Raw genomic sequence first — 21464 nt, 5'->3', positions numbered from 1 at the left:
GTGCAGATTTTCACAGAATGTCCTGACTTTTGCCTCATATTTTTGGTCTGTTTCTCATAAAATTGTGTTTTTTTCTGGCAAATCATTGAGGGCTGAAGTCAGAAAAAATAGACATTTGAGTTTCAGACTTCATACTCTTCAGAAAATTCATGCTAATGCAAAAGCTGTTATTCTATTATCTTTCTACGTTTGTAAGAGCAATATTTAAAAAGTGTCCCTATTTTGGGCCATTTTACCCCATTATTTATGGCTTTGTCCAGATTTCTTGTTCTAAGAGGTCAAGAGATATGACACACACACACACACACACACACTGACGGCGACCGAGCAATCCCAACAAAGGAACAAAAATAGGGACAGATTTTAAATATTGCTCTTATAAACTTAATTATTTTATATTTAGTATAATAACTACATATAAAACTTTGTACGCTGTTATCTTCATTTTAGGGGTCAAATAGATTTTGTGGCTCCCAATGAATTTTATTTGGTGGGAGAGGGGGCAAAATGGCTCTTTTGCTAGTAAAGGTTGCAGACCACTGATCTAGGCTCACATACAGTTGCCCCGCTATCATTTTAAACACTCTCTTGCAGAAAATGCACTGTTCTATCTTCCTGTTGAAAGGTTTAATCATACTAATGTATACAAATGGAAGCAGTTGTACTGTGGGCGGTACAACTTCCTTGTTCTGCAAATGTTTTGAAAGATGACTTCTGAACTTACTGGAGAGTAACCGTAGGCATGGTGCTGTTTCTTATATCTATTAAGATGGCTTTAAGAAAAATAATCTGCCTAATCAAATCAATAGGGCTGTCAATAACACTATTGGTGTTAACTGTGGTATTATAGTGTACCACATTCATTTATTATAGAATGCATGAAAAAACATGCTATTAATATGTTTATATTATACTGGATTTACGTGTGGCCTTCTAACAGCAATTTAATGTATAAATTGGCAGCCATGATTCACAGTTAGCTGATGATTACTCATTTTACTCAGGGATCTCTCAGGAGTTTTAGATCTGGAATTATTCAACCTGGTATTTTCATTTAAGCCTACATATAAAAGTATTTAGATTGCCAAATATAAGGATAATATCAAATTAGGTTCAGTTAATATTAATGAACCTAGTGTAATAACATTTATTAACTTTCTTTCCAGGATAGTAAAACTGAATAGGAACAGGTTTAACAATTCTGTAAACACCTTTGCTGAATTATCACTTAAGACATAGGCAAACATGCATTAACAGACAATAAAATAAACCGTATTAACATTGCTTCAGTTTACTTAAGTTATGCATCACATATCTTTTCTTTAAAATTATCAATCTAACATTATATAAATTGCTGAATTCCTGCCTTCCCTTAATCCGCACTCTTCCTCCTCCTCCTGAAAATTGTTCTGCGTGTACTGTTTCCACAATTTTGATGTATTTCTATGTAATTTGCTCCTTCCCTTTTCTAACAATTCTTCTGCCAGTTCTTTTATCTCTTTTATAATATTCAATATTTAACATAAATTTAATTTAGACTTTGATTTCCATTTTCTAGTAACTGCTTGTTTTTCAGCAGCCAACATAACTAAACCTCATAAGGCCATACTATGTCTAGACAATTCAGATCCTATGTCCCAGATAAAAAAATATCTTTTGTTGCACCCATTTGCTCACCCAATATTTCTGACAGAGTACTCCATAGGGATTTTTTTAATTTTACCAACTCATTACACACCCAAGACACATCTTCCCAGTTACCCCTTTCTTTTCTGTCATACCTCCAACTTTGCTATCAACATGAAGAAAAATTCTCTGAAGTCTGCTTTGGGTATAAAAATACTCATGCAAACATTTCCAAGCAAAGATCCTAAACCTTCTGGATTGTGTTGCAAACTTGGAAGTTACACATATGTCCTCTCATTGTTCTCATGTAAATTGCTTTCCTAGTCTCTCCAGCCAATCTTTTTTCTAACCTCCTCTTGCCATTCTTTAAGCTAGTACAGATAAACATTTTAAAATCACAGTTTAAAATTGAAATTGGTCTGTATGAGACTGTGTCTGATGGGTCTCTACAGCCATCACAATTTTCTTCCAAGATGTTGGTGCACTCCCTCTATTTAAAACATCATCAAACAAAATCTACCAAATCTTTATCACTTTTTTCCCTCCTAACTTCCAAAGGTCCACAGGAATACTATCTGTTCCTGGAGAATTTCCAGAAGACTGATTATACATCACCATTTTTATCTCATCCCCTCCTATCTTAACTGCTAATTGTTGAACTTCATAATTAAATCTTTCATAAATGTTTCCATTCATTCTCCTTTGCAGCTTCCACTTCTCTATGTTTTATACAAATTTACATAAATTTTCTGAAATATCTCAAACCTCTACAGGATCTCTGGTTATTTTGTTTTGTTAAAGTCTCCCTAAGTTTAGCAACAACTCTTTCTACTTTCTACTGCCTAAGTTGTGCTAAAAGCTTTTGAGCTCCAGAGTTATTATTAAAAAATAGCTGCTGAACATTAATCTTTCTAAACCTGTGCATATTATCCATATACTCCCTTATTTTCTCTATCACTGCATTTGCACCTCTTCTTTTTCTGTAAGATTCTTCTTATTCTGAAATACTTTAACCTTCATCAGTCCATCTAAATAATTCCTACTTCTTCTTAACCCCATCTCTTCTCTTTTATTTCTACTCTGTTTTTAAACTCCATTTTCATTTTATCCAACTCACTAGCTATAACTTCTGAAATTTGTATCTTCCCTAATAACTGCTGAATAACTTCCAATACCCATTCCTTAATTTTTTTTAACATCTCAAACACCTTTATTGAATTATCACTTTTTACTTAAGCAAATTTACATTCATATAAAAGTAATCAAACTATATTAACATAAACATTATACTTCACATATACTGCTATACATCATGTAACCTAAGCATTACATAAATTATTCAATTTCTGCCTTTTTTAACCAAGAAATATCTCTATTAAACCATCACTTACTACATAAGCAATTATACATTTATATAAATGAAAACAAACCACACCGACACAATCTTAGTCTCAAGCATTTTACATCACAAACCATACTGACACACTCCCCCCTTGCAAACATCATACATCACTAATCTACCCAATCTTTCTCACTCAAACATTAGATAGCTCATTTAAGTCCTGCCGCCTTTAAGACCTCATTCCTCCCTTGTATGTACTGTTCCCACAATTTCCATTTTTTTTCCTGTAGTTTACTCCTACCCTTTTCTAAAGATCTCATCTCCAGTTGTTTAATCTCTGTTACTAATATTTACTACTTCCAGAATAGTTGGTTTAGATTTTGATTTCCATTTTCCAGTAACTAATTTTTCGGCAGACACCACTATTAAACACAGCAAGGCCTTACCATGTCTAGACAATGCAGATTCTGTATCAGAGGTCAGCAAAATCATCACCCTCGTCAGACCAATATGCTCACCAAGCATCTCAGACAGTGCATCCTGCAGGGAATCCTTAAAGTCTGCCAACTCACCGCACTCCAAGAAAATATGTTCTCAGTTACCTCTTTCTTCCTCTTCACACCTCCAACATTTACTGTCTGCCTGAGAAAAATTATCTGGAGTCTACTTGGGGTATAAAAATATCTATGTAAACTTTTGAGGTAAAAATCCTAAATTTTCTAGATTTTGTTGTACATTTGGGAGACATAAGTATATCCTCCCATTGTTTCTTTGTGAATTGCTTATCCAGTCTCTCTTCCCAATGCTTTCTAACCTCCTCTGATTGATTCTTATAGTTATCATGCAATATTTTATATGCTCTACTAATTATTCCTTTTGTAATGGCAGCTTCAGTTCCAGATTCTATTAAAATCTCTACCAGTGCTGGTCTTTAATTTAGGACCCCGCTATTTCTTTCTCTTTGCCTATACTCTGATATCAATCCCTGATATGGAAGGCAATCTCTAACCTGCAGTCCAAATATATTCTTGGTGTCTTTCTATTCTATCATCTCTCCCTCTCTCTAGTTATTTGCTCCCAATACCTAGGTTCCTTTGCCAGTTTTCTCCAATAAGTTCTGGCCACCTCTTGACTAATGTCTGTATCCCTAATTGCAGTCATCCCTATTGGCAGAATCTCCTTTCTCCATTCCCGTGTTGGTTTAGTTCTTAGAATACTTTCTGCTACTTTATGGATATAATATTCTGCATGGTTCTTCTTAAGTCTCCTTAAAGGCCTGCATCCAAATTCCCACTCTCTCCTTGTTTCTCGAGCTTCCCCCGTGTTTCATTATCATCCCTTTCCACTTTAAATTACAGTTTTCTGCTTGTGCTTTGTATAGGAGTCCTAACTGTGTAGTTCTGAAACACCCCTTCAAGTTGGGTAATCCCAATCCACCCTGTTCTACTGGAAGAATCAGCTTATCCCACTTGATTATTGATGTCTTCCCCTCCCAGATAAAGTCCTTCAACTCTTTATTAATTGCTACCCACAACTTCTCCTCTGGTTGATAAAATGCCTGACCTGTGTATAAGACTAAAGGGACTAAAAACATTTTAACTGCTTGTATCTTACTATCCATATCCATATAATGAAACTTCTATTTTCTCATTTTTTTGTATTATCTTTTGTTTAGTCTCTCCCCCCATATCCTTAGCTGACACACTAGACTCAAATTAATCCATACTCTTAAATATTTCATTTTATCATGTCCTCATAAATATAGGTACTCCTGAACCAGTTCATATGTGTTTACATAAGTTTTCGCTATTGCCTTTGTTTTAGCTTCATTCATTTTGCATCCCGAAAAGATCTGAAACTGTCTCAAAATGTTCCAGAACACTGTAATGTCTTTTTCTGGTTTTCTCAGGTACAAAATAATATCTGCAAATAATGCCAGTGTTTCTTGACTACGCATACCAATTATATCCTTGAATTTCTGAGTCTCTTATTTTCTTTGCCAATGGTTTTAAATATAATGCAAATAATAAAAGGGAAAAGAGGACACCCCTGCCTGGTTCCTCTGCTCACGCAGAAATTATCAGAGAGGACACCACCCACTTTAATTTTCACCTTCGATCCCTCATATATTCTCCTAATCACCCTTATAATTTTTTTCAGGAAATGCAAGTGCTTCCATTGCCTTGCCAATAATGTCCCAACTTACTCTGTCACATGCTTTCTCTGCATCAAGACCCTCCAACAACAATGGTATTTTCTTACATTCTGCTTCCCCCTGGATCATCCATGGTTTGTTAATGTTGTCAAATGTTTGCCTTCCCTCCACAAAAACACACTGATCCTCATCTATCAGTTTTGGCACTACTTCTGCTATTCTTTTAGCCATTATAGACATGGTTGAGTATTGAAATGGGCCTGTATGAAGCTGGATCTGATGGATCCTTATCCTCTCCAGGTATTACAGCTACCGCTGCTTTCTTCCAGGACAGTGGTAATTCTCTCCTCTTAAGATACTATTAAACAAAACTTTCCAGATCTTTATCAGTTTTTTCCTCCTAGCTTCTAACCTTCCACAGGAATACCATCTATTCCTGGGGACTTTCCGGCAGATTGGGTATACATCATAATTTTTATCTCCTCTCCTCCTATCCTAACTGTTAGTAATTGGGCCTCATCTACCTCTAACCTTTGCATATTTTAATTCTTCCATAAACACTTCCATTTGTATCTTTTCTTGATTTTCGTATTTCTCTGCTTTATATAGGCTCTCATAGAATTTCCAAAATATTTCTAAAGCCTCTACAGGATCTCTTGTTACCTTCTTTATTACAGGCTCCCTAAGTGTAGCAACAGCCTCTTCCTCCTTTCTGTTGCCTGAGTTGTTGTGCTAAACATTTTTGTACTCTAGTGTTATCATCAAAAAGCAGTTGCTTAACAGCAATCTTTCTAAGCTTGTGCATATTATCTAGGTAATCCCTTATTTTCTACATAGCATTCTGCAGTTAATCCTCTTCTTGTTCTGTGAGATTCCCCATATCCTGCAATACTTTAACATTTGTCAGTCCCTCTAAATAATTCTTACTTAACCATAGCTCCCTTTCATTTCCACCTTATTTTTAAACTCCACCTTAATTTTATCCTGCTCCCCAACTATATTTTCAGAAGAAATTTATATCCTCTCTTACAGCTACTTATTAATATCTACTACCAATTCCTAAATTCCTCTCTTTTCAACAGATAGGTGAGAAAGTGCCATTGTCTCATTTTATTTCATTGCCCTGTGTTTTTATTTTAGCTATTACTGGCACATGATCTGAAATAGCTATTGGGTGGGTATCAATGCCTTCAATGAAATGCACATGTTCCTGTGAATTATAAAGTCTGTCTAGCCTAGCCCAGTTTTTACATCTTGGGGAATAACATGTAAATTCACTCCCAACTCTTATTACTGAATTCACACTTTCTAGGCACTCCAGATACAGCCTCACTACTGCAAATCATGTTCCAGCCCCCATCTATAAGTAATATCCCCTGCTGCAAGACTTTTTTTTATTTCCTCTTTAGCCTGTTCTGCATCAAAAATGTCTTTGATCCTCCAGGGGGAAAAACACTCTGAAGACAGCTGGATACAACAGTTTGAAATTTACGCCTGCCTCTTGATACTTCACGATTGCTGGGATAAATTTGCTTATTTTCTCCCTGGTGTACAGCGAATAATCATTTTCTACAAAAACTCTGCTGCCTCCAATTTTTAATACTTTTCCCTTTTGCCAAAGTATTGTCAGTATCAACTATTTCTGCTGGTAGGATTGCATCTTTACTAATATAGGTCCTTTTTTTAACAAAAAACATCTTTGTTAAATTATCACATATGACACAGGCAATCTAACATTTATATAAATGAAAAACAAACACTGACACCACTTTAGCTGCAAACATTATGCATCACTTATAATCTAACCAATCATTGTTAGTTAAGCATTATACAGTTCATTCAAATCTTGACTTTTTTTAAACCTTGTTCCTTCTCTGCATATATTGTTCCCACAATTCCCATTGTTCCTATGTAATTTGCTCCTTCCTTTTTCAAAACATCCCAATTCCATTTGTTTTTTTTTTTCTCTGTTACTATATTCACTACTTCTAATAGAACTGGTTTAGACTTTGGGTTCCATTGTCTAGTAATTTTTTTTGGCAGCCACCATAATTAGACTCAGCAAAAACAGCAGAGTAGTGCAGCGGTAGCATTGTCACCTCACAACAAGAGGTTCTTTGGTTGGATTTTCGGCTAGGATGCTTTCTGTGCGGAGTCTACATGTCCTCCCTGGGTTTGTGTGGGTTTCCTCCCACATTTCAAAGACATGCATCTGAAGCATTTTTTTCTCCCTGGGCCTCCAGTGAAAATTGGCATTGTTCCAAGTCGGACTTTCCCAGTTGATAAATGTTAATAAAATAAATAATAAAATAATGTACTATGTCTAGGCAATTCAGATTCTGTATTATAGCTCAAAAAAATCATCTCCCTAGTCAAGCCAATCTGCTCATCCAGCACTCCCAACAGAGTGGTCTACTAACATAGGTCTTGGCAGCCTTCTCATGGCCAGGTTTGAAGCATACACTTGATGTCCCATTTCAATTAACAAATCCTGCTGTGGAACACTAGTTCAGATGCTTATTTGTGCTTTCAAAAAATTAACACAGACTATTTCTTCTAGTTTTTCTGGTACAGCAAAAATCTCAGGTTTTCTCTGAAAGCTCTGACTTCTAATGCTATTTTTTGAAACAGCTCTTCTTGAGGAGCTTCATACACAACCAGCTTTTTCTTCATTTCAGCCCTAATTTTTATAATTTTATCAGTTTATCTGACTTATCAGACTTAAAGCTCCTTGTATTATTTCCCAGGCTTTTATTATTTGAGTTGATATATTTCTTCAATGTTTCATTTAGTTTAATCAGCTGTGAGTAGACAATGTATTTTTCCTCTAAATTACTGGAAACCATCTCCGAACCAAAGCTTGAACTTTTTCCTGGAGGGCTGCAGAATTTTCCCACTCGTTTGTCGTATTCTTTTTTGGTTTAATTTTCTTTCAGGTTTTCCAAATTTCTTCTTTGCTGGCAACCAGGCATTACACTTACTAGCCAGTAACCAAATTTTACCCCAGAAAGCAGTTTCAGTGGCAGTCCTTTTGTTCAGTTTCTGTTTTTACACTGGAAGAAATGAAGCTGAACTTCTGATTAGCTTGCAGCCATCTTGGAAGCCCAGGTTTAACAATTTTAGTAAATTCAATTTCATGATTTTTATGGGCCTTTAAAAATCAATAATGCCATCTTAATAGGGGAATACTGCTAAGACAACTTCCTTAGTTAAAGATCTCAATGTGTACATTAATCTCAAAGTAAATTTTAAAGCTAAAACTGTAGTGGTCAAATCAAACGTCCTGTGGGTATGTAGTCAAATTTTAAGTAATTTGAATTTAGATCTTCTGCTTTCCTTACAAAATTATCTATAATGTATTTTAGGCCTATTATTGAGTCAAGAGTTATGTTTTATTCCTATTTTATGGGAGAGTTTATACTCCTACAGGATGCACGAAGAAAATTTACTAGAAGTGATGTTCAAGATCTTAACTATTATGACAGCCTTCAATTCTTGGGATTGTCTTCTATTCACTACCATTTTTTAATGAGGAGATTATGCTTATGGTTCAAAGTTTTACACAGTGAGGATTTAAAAATCTTACTGGGTTTGTAATTAACTTGTTCCAAAAGTTCATTACAAGATAGCAATCTCTTACCATTCTTAGTTCTGGTAGAACTGTACAACATTTCAAATTTGCTGTGTACAACACTGCTTGTTTATGGAATAAACTTCCAATTCATACCTGTAACTCCAACTCTATGACTACATTTAAGACTTCACTAGATTCTAGTGCTGGCCATTTAGTGTACTAAAGAAAGAAAGAAAAATCTATGTATGTATATATATATATATATATATATATATATATATATGTGTGTGTATGTATAAATATAGTTTTGTATATATATTTTATTTATATATATATATATATATATATATATATATATATATATATATACACACACACACATTTATATATGTATGAATATAGTTATTATTTTGAATATAAAATTTTAAACTTTAAAAATATCAGATGACCAAGGCACCAATATGTCTGAAACAATCATTGTAGTAATACCAAATGCTACAAATGAAATTCCGACTTGAGTTTCAAAAAACATGAGATGGACAACATGTCATTTAAAACAGGTTTCTGTGTAGCATTACATCTAAGCTGCCAAAGTAGTTCCTTGTATTCGAGGAATAGGTCAATTGGCCCTCCCCTACTACCTTCTATTTGTGTTTGTTCTAATACAGAAAATTTGAAGTGGTGTTGTGGGAACTCAATTATGTGCTTAGCCAGGGCATTGTTCACATTGCCCTTCCTAATATCATATACATGCTGATAGATGCGCTTGTTCAAGCTATTAATCGTTTTATCAATATAAAATTGGTCACATACTTGGCAAATAGCAATGTAAACTAAGCATCTACTATAACAATTGAATTTCCTATACAGATGGACCTTACCATAGCCCTTTATATAGATACTGTTGGATTCAATAATATAGGGCCACTGTGGGCAGTGTCCACATTTCCTCATTTGTCCATTCTTCTCTCTTGGATAATTATTTTCCAGATTTTTTATGCATGAATCTCTCCTATATACTACACAAGGCTTGGCACCTATTCTTGTTTTTGGTATTACTACAATGATTGTTTCAGACATATTGCCTGCCTTGGTCATCTGATATTTTTAAAGTCTACACTTTTATATTTACAATGATAACTATATTCATACACACACACACACACACACACACACACATATATATATATCTACATAAAATTTCTTTATCATCATTACTTTTATGATTTATCCATCATAACAGGGCTGAGAGTTACAGTCATATGGTATGTAATTTAGTTTTAGACATTCACAAACTGGAAGAGAAATTTATTTGGTCGCCTGCCTTGGGGGTTTTAAATTGTATTTAGTATTAATTACATTGTGATGAGGTTTGACTGATGGGGTCATCAGCCTATGATGTTTTAAGTAGAGAACATCTGACATACAATGTTTTATATTTAATGAAGTGTTTATATGGTTTTAATTGTATTCTGAAGAAGTCGTGAGGCGAACGCCGACTTAAGTGCTAAATAAAGAGATTCAGTGGTTCGACAGAGTGCATCCTTGCTTTCTTCAATACTCAGGACTGTATTTAGTAATGACTGCCCATGTCCAAAAGGATTGTGGGCGCTATCCCCAGTAAGAATTTACGGTGCCCCATCCAATCGTCCAGGTTCCTCATGAACAGTGTCATAGAGGTGCTCTGTTTCACATGAATTAGTAGCCTATTCCAAAGATGTGACAGTTGCTGGGAGACAAATCTGTCCCTCCAGCATGTCCTATTTAAGTCACAAGCCATATTTAAGTGCCTGGAATGGGTAGCTCTAGTCCCGTTTGATTTACAGATGTGCACCAAGTTCATTAGGTTTGGGTCTGAGACTGCTCTGTAAGCCAGAAGTCTATATGATACAGAATATAGTGCCAGGGACTTCAGTCGATCTGTGTAAGGAAAGTGCTGGAGTCTCTTCACCTTCTTTGTTAGTAACCTCTGAGGTCTCTCCAATTGCTGCAGGTGCTTTGTAAGGTACATGCCGAACAGGGCATTATATTAAATTATGGGCTGGATTAGTGCAGAGTATAAAGGGGTTATAACCTCCTCTGCTCTCTAGGCAATGCCTTTCCTAATCAAGTGTGCTATGTAGAAAGCCTTCCTTATTACAGTACACACATGGTGGTCGCAGTCAACTTGTGATCCCAGATCCCCTTCCACTTCTTGGGTACTTAGGGTATTGTTGATTTGATAGTGTGAAAGATCATTGATTTTACCAAAGGGAATGATGATGCATTTCTTTGCATTCAGTTTGAGACCATGACTAAGACACCAGTCGTTGGTCTGCATAAAAACCCTCCTGGAGTATACTGACATCAGTTGAGGATTCAATAATTGCACCCAGTTTGCAGTCATGCGCAGACTTAGTCAGCCACAACCCCTTAGTTTTGGCCTGAACTTCTGAGAAGTATATACCAAACAGAAGGGAACTCAGCACTGACCCCTGTGGCACCCCACTGGTGACAGGTCTGCTGGTAGACATGGAGTCACCCACTTTGATAGAGCGTGTCCAGTTTGTGAGCCAGTTGGCAACCCATCTTACAACAAAGGGGTTTAAATTCAGTTTGCTAAGTTTATCGGTAATGTCTCAGTGTGAGACTGTGTCAAAAGCCTTTGCCAAGTCAAGGTATGCTATGTGCACAGACTTGCCCTGGTCACATTACGAAGAAATCCACCAGACTTCACAGGCAGGATCTGCCTTTGACTAAGTTGAATTAGACTGGATCCAGAGTTTGGACGTCATTTATGAGGTACATAACGATACATTCCATGGCCTTACAGATGAGGCTGGTCAGGCTTATGGATCTGTAATTCCCCCGGGTTTGTCACTAGGCCACCGTTGTGGAGTGGAATAACTGTTGCTGCTCTCCATTCCACAGGAACAAAGCCTGTAGTAAGGCTATGATTGAAAAGGGTACTTAATGGTGATGCTAGTTCATGTTTTAGCCTGTTCAGAATACATCCTAGGAAGCTGTCTGATCCAATACAGGCTGTGTTTTTTGCCTTTGACAAATTTTTAATGACCTGCTCTTCGGATATGTAGAGTGGGGGTGGGGAGTCTGAGGCAAGGTTTTAATAAGTTTGGAGGGGTTATAGGAGTGAAGTTTTTGCCAAACCTATCCGTTAGCAGGTTTGCTATCTCTGTGGGGTCAGTGTGTGTGACACCATTAGTCACTAGTTCTGCACATGCTTGGGTCATACCCTGTAGGCTGTAAAAGGCCTGGTGGTTATCGGTTATCCTTGGCTGTACTAGCTAAGTTTTTCTCAAAGAAGCCCTTAGAGGATTTGACATGTTATCTTATTTGCCTGTTGAGGCTGAGGAGGGTGCTTTTCCATTTTTGGTGCCTCACCTTTGTTTTCTTGGACAGCAACTTTTTGTGTTTATTGTAAAGTTTGTTCATTCAAACATATACAATTACGGTAGGTTCACCTACAACTGTACTATGCTCTTCATATTGATAACTCCTGCAACAGCCTACCCTATATGGGTAGATTACCATTGCTTAGACAGACTGGAAGGATAAAAGGATGAGGGTTTAGGAGGCCCTGCAAAAGGTCCTAGCAATTCTTGTCCAAGACCTGGAGAAGGAATATACATATACTGCATTGTAAAAATATGAGACACTCAAGTTGCTGCTTCTAAAATACTTCTGAAATCCAACTCTTTCCAAAAACACAAATTGAAGCAAAGACCCTGATAGAATGATCCTTGAGCCTGCCAAAAATAGTTTTGTTGTGGAAACAGTAATAAAGTAATGGCATGAAGCAACCATTTGGAAATAGTCTGATTGACACTAGTTGACCTTTCTTACCTTCATAAGAAATGAACAGATCAGAAGTTCTGAAATATTTTGTTCTGTCCATACAGTACTTGAATTGTCTGTGGACATCCAAGGTATGAAATATCCCTTCCCTCCCATTTTTAGGTTCTGGAAAGAATACAAGGATATGGACAGCTTGGCTTAAAGTAAACTGAGATACTACTTTAAGGATAAAAGGATTAGGTCTCAAAAAAACTACCTTTATGGAAAATAAGATAAGGTTGATCCACCATAAGAGCTTGCAACTCTTCTCGCAGAAGTCAGAGCTATAAGAAAGACCCTTGTAAGGAATATCAAGTTAGCCTGATGAGCTGGTTCAAATGGAGCAAGAGTTAAATTTTCCAACAGAAAATTAACATCCCAAGGATGGGCTACCTGCCTTCTAGGAGGCTTCGTATGTAACACCCCTTTCAAAAACACATTCTCATGAGACTGCATTGAAACAGGGGGCTCTACAAGCAGACATACTGATTAATGAATAAGACAGGACATATGACAATAACTCACGCTAATAGTGATGAACCACAGAAACACTAGCCCTGAATGGGTACTGCTTCATTTCTTGACACCAAACAGAACATCTTTTCCCTTGCAAATGTAAGATTTTCTAATAGCAACTTTTCTTGCTGCCAATAATATCTGATGCATTTCCTCAGGAAAAGGAAGCCTTAAAGTTATTAAAACTAGGTCATTCAAGGGGTCTATATCAGAAGACCGAATGGAAATAACAGCAAATGGCAAAATATCGAAAAGACCGGTTCTCAAACTTGCTGTTGTGGGGGGCTATGCCCCCCACACCCCCCGCTAGATATATATTCCAACTCCGAGATCACACTACAGTGAGGAAAGAGCAAATATTCCAATCTTCACTGTATTGCGATCTCACAAACAGCACTTCGAAGTCCGTTCTCTTTGATGTTTTGCCGTTTGCTGTTATTTCCATTCAGTCTTCTGATATAGACCCCATTCAAGCAGTCAGCAGCAGTTGTTTGAGGTCAGAATATATCAAACACCCCTAGTCTTCTGTGAGTAAATCCAGTCTGAAAAAGCTTGTAGTAACTGCCCTTGGCTATTTTTAGAAGAAGGGAAACCACTGCTGCAAGAAGGGAGAGACGACAATGATCTTTGGGGTGTAGTTCTGAATCTTTAGATGTACACTGGACATTAGTGGAAAGGATGGAAAACAGACTAATACTCTTGTGTAATGAAAAGTAAAGGCACCAGCCTATCAGGCCTTCTCGTGTGGAGTCCTGGACCAGACTTTTGACAAATGATTGTTGGGAGAGGAGGTAAAAAAATCTATTTGATGTGTTCCCCACAGATGAATCAAATCTTGGAAGAACTTCTGACTCACTTTTCATTCATAAGGGTCTATCTTGGTTCTGTTCAGTTTGTCTGACAAACAATTTAGTGCAACAAAATGTAAGATGCCTGCACTGAAAAGCTATGTGCCAGGATACCGTGGCAAGCCTGAACACAAGGATAAGATCTGATCCCCCCTTGATTGTTTATGTAAAAGATCACTGTGGTGTTTGCTCTCTGTAAATATCTATTGACGTCCCGAAGAACATAGATGACTGACAGACTGGAGAGCATAACAACTTATGTTTGGGTGTTTTGGTCTGTCTTTGTTCCAAAGACACTGCACTTTGATTCCCATTGATGATAGCCCCCAATCAAAATTTCATCTGATTCAACATATTGGAGAGATTTCCAAGCTGTCTTACATGATGGTATCAAGGAAGGACATTCCTGAGGATGGTGGAGCCAAAACAGGAATAAGACATGGATTGTACATCCAGCTTATAATGAGTAAGAAAAGTATGCACAGAGGTGATAGTGACTAAGAAAATTGTATTCCAAATTGAATATTTTATATCTACTCTAGCCACAGCTTCAAAGAGAGGCTGAGTTAGGACCTGGAGCATAATACTAATATCCCATGGAGGTACGCTACCCAAGGACAGCACTGACAGAACCTCAAGATGGAGCTCTGTATTCAAAGAATTTTCACATCATCCTATTGATGTCGTACTATGTCAATCTCCAAGATGATAAGTTAGATGAAGCCACTGAAGAAGATCTGGAGCATCTCTTCTCTTGTAAGATCGGCAAGAGTAACCTGGGGTTTACCATTTCTGGTGAAAACAAGGGCTGAGGGTGGATGGATGGGACCAAGATGCTGTTGGTTTTGATTTCTGAGCTGATTTTGATAAGGGTGTGACTGAAACTGACGGATCTGAAGATTGTTTAGATACAGAAAGAGATTTGTCCTTTTCTTTCTCTCTATGCCTACTTTTTTCTTTCTCCTTCTCCTTGTCTGGGGCTTTATCTGAAGACCTAGCCCCATCTTGCTTCTTACTATGGGAGGTAGAAGAGGAAGGCCCAGTAGTAATAGTCCCTGTCTGGGAAGTCCCTTCACCACCAATTTCAAGGCGACCTTGTAAGGCACTAGTGCTGAAAGAAGCACATGTAGAAAGTACAGTTGTGTACACTTACCATAAATGTAGGTGTTTGAGTGTATTCACTGTTGCAGTCCTCACATATGGCTTATCCGGCTCCCAGTAGCCCTCAGTTGGCATGAATACCAGAGTCCTTGGTATATGACATCGGCTGCCGCTGGTTGTAAAACTGATGTCAGTACGTGAGGTATAAAGGGAGACAGCTGACGCCATTTCCTCAGTTTTTCTTGCCTTAACTGTCAGGAGCCCCCAAAAGAAGGCTAATCCAGGAATGGTAGCACCCTGGACACATATACAAAAAATAAAAATCCATAGTCTGTGCCTTAGGAAAAAAGGGGGAATGGAGGGTGGAACACCAGGACTGCAACAGTGAATACACTCGAACATCTACATTTATGGTAAGTGTACACAACTGTACTATGTTCTTCGTGTTTCACTATTGCACTCCTCACATATGGGTTGATTCCCAAAGTCCAGTAAGAAGACAAAGGGAGGAGGAAGGATCACAGATTAAGGGTTGGTAAGGAGGCCCTGCAAAACTGCAGAGGCAAAACCAGCCCTGGATTTAGAAAACAAAGGTAGATTGTAATGCTTTGGGAAAGAACGGACAGAAGACCAAGTAGCTGCTTCTAGAATATCCTTAGTAGGCACACCTCTCAGAAAGGCTGCAGAGGTATAGGCTGCTCTAGTAGAGTGGGTCCTAATATCCTGAGGGGGAAACCTTTCCATGCTGCAGGTAACAAAATTCAATACAATGAGCAATCCATTTGGAGATTGTTTTGAAATAGCTTTACCCTGAGCCCCAGGAGCAAAACTAACCAATAACTGTTCAGATTTTCGAAAGGATTTAGTCCTGTCTAAATAAAATCACAGCTGTCTATGCACATCAAGAGAGTGCAGAATCCTTTCCCCTTTACTTTGGGGATTGTTGAAAAATGCAGGCAGGTGAATAGACTGGTTAAGGGTTAAACTGGAAACTACTTTAGGCATAAAGGAAGGATTGGTTCTCAGAGAAACCCGATCTGAGTGAAAAATAATGAAAGGTTCTACTGCCATTAAGGCTTGCAGCACAGATACCCTTCTAGCTGAAGTAATAGCTAAAAGGAAAGCAGTCTTCCAGGATAGAAACTTCAAATCTGCAGAGGCAGCTGGTTCAGGGAAGCAGAGTAAGTTTTTCCAGGACAAAATTAAGATCCCAAGCAGGAGTAGGAGCTCTTCTGGGAGGTCTAAGATTACTAGCTCCCCTCAGGCACTGTTTCATCAAGGGGTGAGAAAAAAATGGGTTGCTCAAAAGAACAATGAGCTGAAATTGCTGAAGCGTGAATTTTGATTGAAGAAAAAGAAAGTCCACCATTAAGCAATCCTGCTAGGTAGTCAAGAATGAGTGAAAGAGAAGGATGAGAAGAGTCTTCTCCTTTAGCTAGCATCCAAGAGCAAAATCTCTTCCATTTATCTGCATAGGATTTTCTTGTGCTAGGCCTCCTAGCCTCATGAAGAACTTCAACCACCTGTTGGGAAAGATTTAAGGTATTAGCCAGGCAGTTAAATGCAGAGTTTGAAGATGAGGATGAAGGAACTTTCCCCCTCCCTGAACCAACAGATCTGGTACCGGGGAAGATGCCAAGGCTGAGCTTGGGAAAGGCTGCGAAGGAGGAGATGCCAGTGCTGCCTGGGCCAATCTGGAGCTATCAGAATAGCCTTTGGTTTTTCGGCCCTTATCTTTAGCAGCACTCTGAGAAGAAGAGGCAGAGGAGGGAATGCATAAACTGAGAGATGAGTCCATGGGAAGAACAACGCATTCACCCACCAAGCTTTGTTGTGAAATTCCCTGGTGCAGAAGGTTGGAAGGAGATGACTGGTGTGAGAGGAGAAAAGATCCACTTGTGGGGTGCCCCGATGATGATTGATGCGATGGAAAATGTTCTTGTTCAGTTACTACTCATGAGGATCCAGAACATGTCTGCTCAAATGATCCGCCAAGGAGTTTAGCCTCCCTGGAAGATAGTGGGCTATTAGATGTAAGCCCATGGATGCTGCTATGGACCATAGTCTCATGCTTTGTCTGCACAAGGGGTAAGAGTGAGTCCCCCCTTGCTTGTTGATGTACCACATGACTGTGGAATTGTCTGTCCTGATTAGCAGAGTCCCAGGGTAAAGTAGATCCTTGAAAACCAGCAAGGACTGCTGCACTGCCATCAATTCTTTTAAGTTTATGTGCAGATGAATCTGCTGGGTGCTCCAAGTCCCCTGTATGCCCCTGCACTTCAGATGAGCCCCCCCATGCAACATCTGAGGAGTCTGTGGTGAGAGTCTGGCTGGCAGGCGGTAGGTGGAAAGGCAGACCCTTGATGTTCTTCGCGTTTCACTGTTGCAGTCATTACATTTGGGTAATCTGTTGGCAAGTTGCCCTCAGTCGGCCTGAATAACAAAGTCTTGGGTCCTGCGTCGGTTGCTGTCTCCTCTTCCATGACGTCAGGTCATCAGGGGTATAAAACATGCAGCCGACCCCATTTTAATCAGTCTTTCTTGCCGTGTGGTGCCTGAAGCAGAAGCAGTTCGCAAGTGCCGGTCGGCCGACACCTGAAATTTTCATTTTCGAGTTTCAGAACCGAAGTCTTCAAACTAAAGCCAAGTAACCCGTTGGGGAAACTTTTTCTTGCTCCTTACCGATGTCAGTAAAAGTTAATAATTGCATTACTTGTGGGAAGCAAATACCTCATAAGGATTTCCATTTGTACTGTATTCCTTGCCTAGGCCCTGATCACAACGTGCCTTGCTGTCGGTTTTGTGCTAAATTTAACCAACACACTATTAAGCATCAGTATATTTTTGCTTCTAAATATTTTGGTTCAAGATTTAACTACCCTGAAATGTCGTCGGTTAGCAATCCAACTACCGGAGTTCACAAAAAACGTAAGGAAAAAGACAGAGACAGACTGTCGAGGTCCAAAACCGACGATGAAGCTTCTCCTAAGCCAGTCGCCAGTTCGCCAGTACTCAGTGAGGTGCTTTTGCAGCCCCTGATACCAGCTACGTTTGAGTCGCGGGCCTCTACCGAGCCCCATTCAGAGTCCGGTATGCCACGGGATTCGCAAAGTATTGAACCTGCGGGTGTCTCTCCCTTGGATGGGTCCAGAGCCGCTGAGCAGGCACTGGCTTCTGAGGGTGTTTTTAGGCCTCAACATTTTTATATTAAACCGACACCATCCAGAAATCAGTAAGTCTTGTAAATCTTTGTTTTCTGTCATGGAAGGAAAATCTCCATGTTTAGCCTTAATACCCTCCAACATATGCTGCTGATACTTAAGCATGGGAAAAAGACAGTTCAAGGATCTAATGGCAAGAGTTGCAGAAGTATAGACTTTTTTACCCCACCTGTCCAATGCCCTAGATTCCTTATCAGAAGGCACAGGGTTTCTAGCAATAGTAAACACCCTTGGGGTCCTGAGAAATAATTTCTGGATCAGCAGTAGGGCTTCTGAAAAGGAATTGATGAGATTCAGGAGCCCTATAATATCTATCCGGTTTTCTGGGTGCAGGAGGAACAGAATTAGGAGTTAAAGAATTTTCCATGAAAACATCATCCACAACTTTTAAAACTGGAGGTATAGCCAGAGGCTTATGCTGTGGCAAATCTAAAAATTATCTGATTCTTTTCTTAGACTGGGGAAAATCCTGACATTCCCATTTAAAATGTTCCTTAAGAGTATTCAAAGTATCCCCAAAGGAAAAATCTTCTGGACGGGAGGCAGAAGGGATAGAGTCCTCAGCATCAGAATCCTCAAAGGCAGAAAAAAGTTGAGAATTTCCTTCTTCACCAGCAGACATACTGGAAATCTCAGAATCTGAGACAGACAAAACATCAGGAGATAATGTCCTAGCCTTCTTTGAAGGGGGTGGATGAGAGCCCCTAATCAGGGAAAGAAGATCACCAGCCATCTTTACCAACTGGGACTAAGGTACAGGAGGGGAAGCCGATGCCTGTTTGAGAGTAGGTTTGCGGATGTAAGGATTACTAGCAATCTGGAGGGACTTGGGAGGCCTAGCAACTGCAGAAGTCTGAGCTAAGGTAGTCGGTCTGGTTCTGGTCTCATGTCGAAAAGAAGAGGTGTCAGAAGCTGGTGCCTGCAAAGAGGCTCCGGACCCATCTGAGGCGGCGACAGGTGGAGGGTCTGAGGACGAAACAGCAGCCTGTGGCATGGAGGACTCTGTAAAGGTCTCGGCAGAGGCTTGTGGCTGAAAATCTGCGGACTGCAGGGGCTGCAAAAGCACCTCACTGACTACCGCTGTGCTGACAACCAATTTCACCGGTGCGTTGTCAGTAGATTTAACACTAGGCCTGTCGCGGTCCTTGTCTTTGCATTTCCTAGGAAGATCCGAAGTTGGGAGATCAGAAGACGCCATATCAATGAACTTAGGCCAGAGTCCGAAATGCTTATACAAAATCTTAGCTCTACGTCATATGGGAAGTGGATTAAAGGAAATGCAGAGATCGTAGTTAGGGATGTCGTGCTCAAGGCCCAAACAAGTTATACAATAGGAATGGAAATCATGGTGCGGAATCTGTTTTCCACAGGCAAGACAGTTATTAACTTTATCTGACATTCGTTAAAGCAAGAAAAGAGGATCCCCAACGGGGTACTTATCCGAAGGCGTCTTCAACTTGGTAGTCGGAAAGCGAAACAAAGGTAAACGGCTGACTGGCACTAGTGCGAATTGCATCTGCTTCGGGCTCCGTGGCAATAAAGACTGGGGAAATGGCGTCGGCTGTCTCCCTTTATACCTGACGTACTGACATCAGTTTTACAACCAGCGGCAGCCGACGTCATATACCAAGGACTCTGGTATTCCAGCCGAGTGAGGGCTGTCGGGAGCTGGATAACCCATATGTGAGGACTGCAACAGTGAAACACGAAGAACATCATTGTGTATCCAATGGGCAGGGCCCAGGCAATAAACACAATGTGTGAGGACAGCACGGGGGTAATTTGTGCCCACACTTAGAACATTGCTTGAAAGCTTGACATTCACCAATAATGGTAACAAGTAAACTGTACAGAAGAAACACTATAAAATACTAAATACAAACAGTCTTCACAAAATCCAAATCGCTATGAACAATAGTAACCACTAACAAACACTATCTTACGTCTATCTCTAAAGAAAATAATTGTTAAGGACACACTATTAAGTACTAAACACTATCTTAATCTACATTTACGAAAAAAGCTAAGTTTTACATAATAAGACAAGTCTCCCTGTAGAGGAAGAGTAATGTAAAAAGGGTTTAAAGTACATGAAATATGCAAACATTTCTAGAATCAAAGGAAACAAGAGCCCTCGAGAACACATTTGAAGTCTTCAGGTGGCAAATGAGATCTGAGGTATTGGATTGGTGTTCGGGGAATTATGGGTAAGGGAGGAATCAGAGCCCTGGAACAGCAGAAGTATCAAATTCATTGTCAAGGTCGAATCCCATAGGGTCTGAACCTCCATATGTTGAATCAAACAAAAACAGGCAACACTAGATCTACCTTTCTCATGTGGAGTCTTGTAAGTATCATGAGAATCACAATTGTCATGAGACTTAGAATCCTGTGAAATTCCCTTGCTGAGATGGAAGTCGAAGTGGAAAACGTCTGGAACAGATCTAAATTCAGCTTTTTTTTTTTTTCTGTGTAAGAAAAACTCTTCGAACTGAGATGTCTAGCACACACCTCAGAAGAACAATCCCATGAGAAAGACTCAGAAAAGATTTCTGTTCTTCTTGGAATCACTACTGCTCCATTACCTAGAATGCAACTTTCCTCCCATTGTGGTAGCTTGTGGTGTAACACCCCCCTCACAGTGTGGAAACTCAGGGTGCACTTCCAAGTCATCTCATCACATACCGAAGTACAAAAACAAACACATTCTGAGCCCTCCTTCTGTGATCTGGAAGGTGTATTTGTTGGCTTATTCACTTTGAGGTCTGTCAAAATTGCAACTTTCTTCTACTGTTTCCACAAATCTTTAAAGTGGGGAACCATTTCCCTGTTATCATGGCATGTGTTAAACTGGATACTACAGGAACGGGATGAACTACATTCCTAAGCACAATCTGTACATTTACCTGCATAATAGGATACTATTTACTATCTCCAGGAAAGTAACTACTTCAACAGCTTTGCTAGTAAATACTCTCTTCTCAAACACATACTGCCCCTTTATCAATATAAACATGCTCACTGAAACCAGAACTCCCTGCAGCTTGCATTTAACTATGGAAAAGTACAGTCACAGAATATAGTCTCAATCATTCTACCAGAATATTTGTAACATTCCATAGGCATAGCATCTCTTCAGAGATCATACTTTTCACAGGTGTTACTAGTGTTGGCAACGCTACTACAAAATCCAGCTATGTGACCCTTTTTCCACTTGTAAAACAAGAGTATGTCCACTGCTGACACT

General features: G+C 39.1%; 1 protein-coding gene across 1 annotated transcript in view; it reads right to left on the bottom strand.

Moving 5' to 3' along the window:
• Window positions 1-21233, bottom strand: part of LOC122808202 (rootletin-like) — a 295087-nt gene extending 273854 nt beyond the window's left edge. Inside the window, exon 1 of the mRNA XM_044079171.1 lies at window positions 21124-21233. Within this exon, the coding sequence (XP_043935106.1) occupies window positions 21124-21233 (110 nt within the window). The remainder of the gene's footprint in view (window positions 1-21123) is intronic.
• Window positions 21234-21464: the final 231 nt, after the last annotated feature.

Source organism: Protopterus annectens, chromosome 8.part0, assembly GCF_019279795.1.
Source record: "Protopterus annectens isolate FY-2018-M chromosome 8.part0, PAN1.0, whole genome shotgun sequence".
Taxonomy (NCBI): domain Eukaryota; kingdom Metazoa; phylum Chordata; order Ceratodontiformes; family Protopteridae; genus Protopterus; species Protopterus annectens.
The sequence above is the reverse complement of the archived record's forward strand: the minus strand, read 5'-3'. Positions and strand labels throughout refer to the sequence as shown.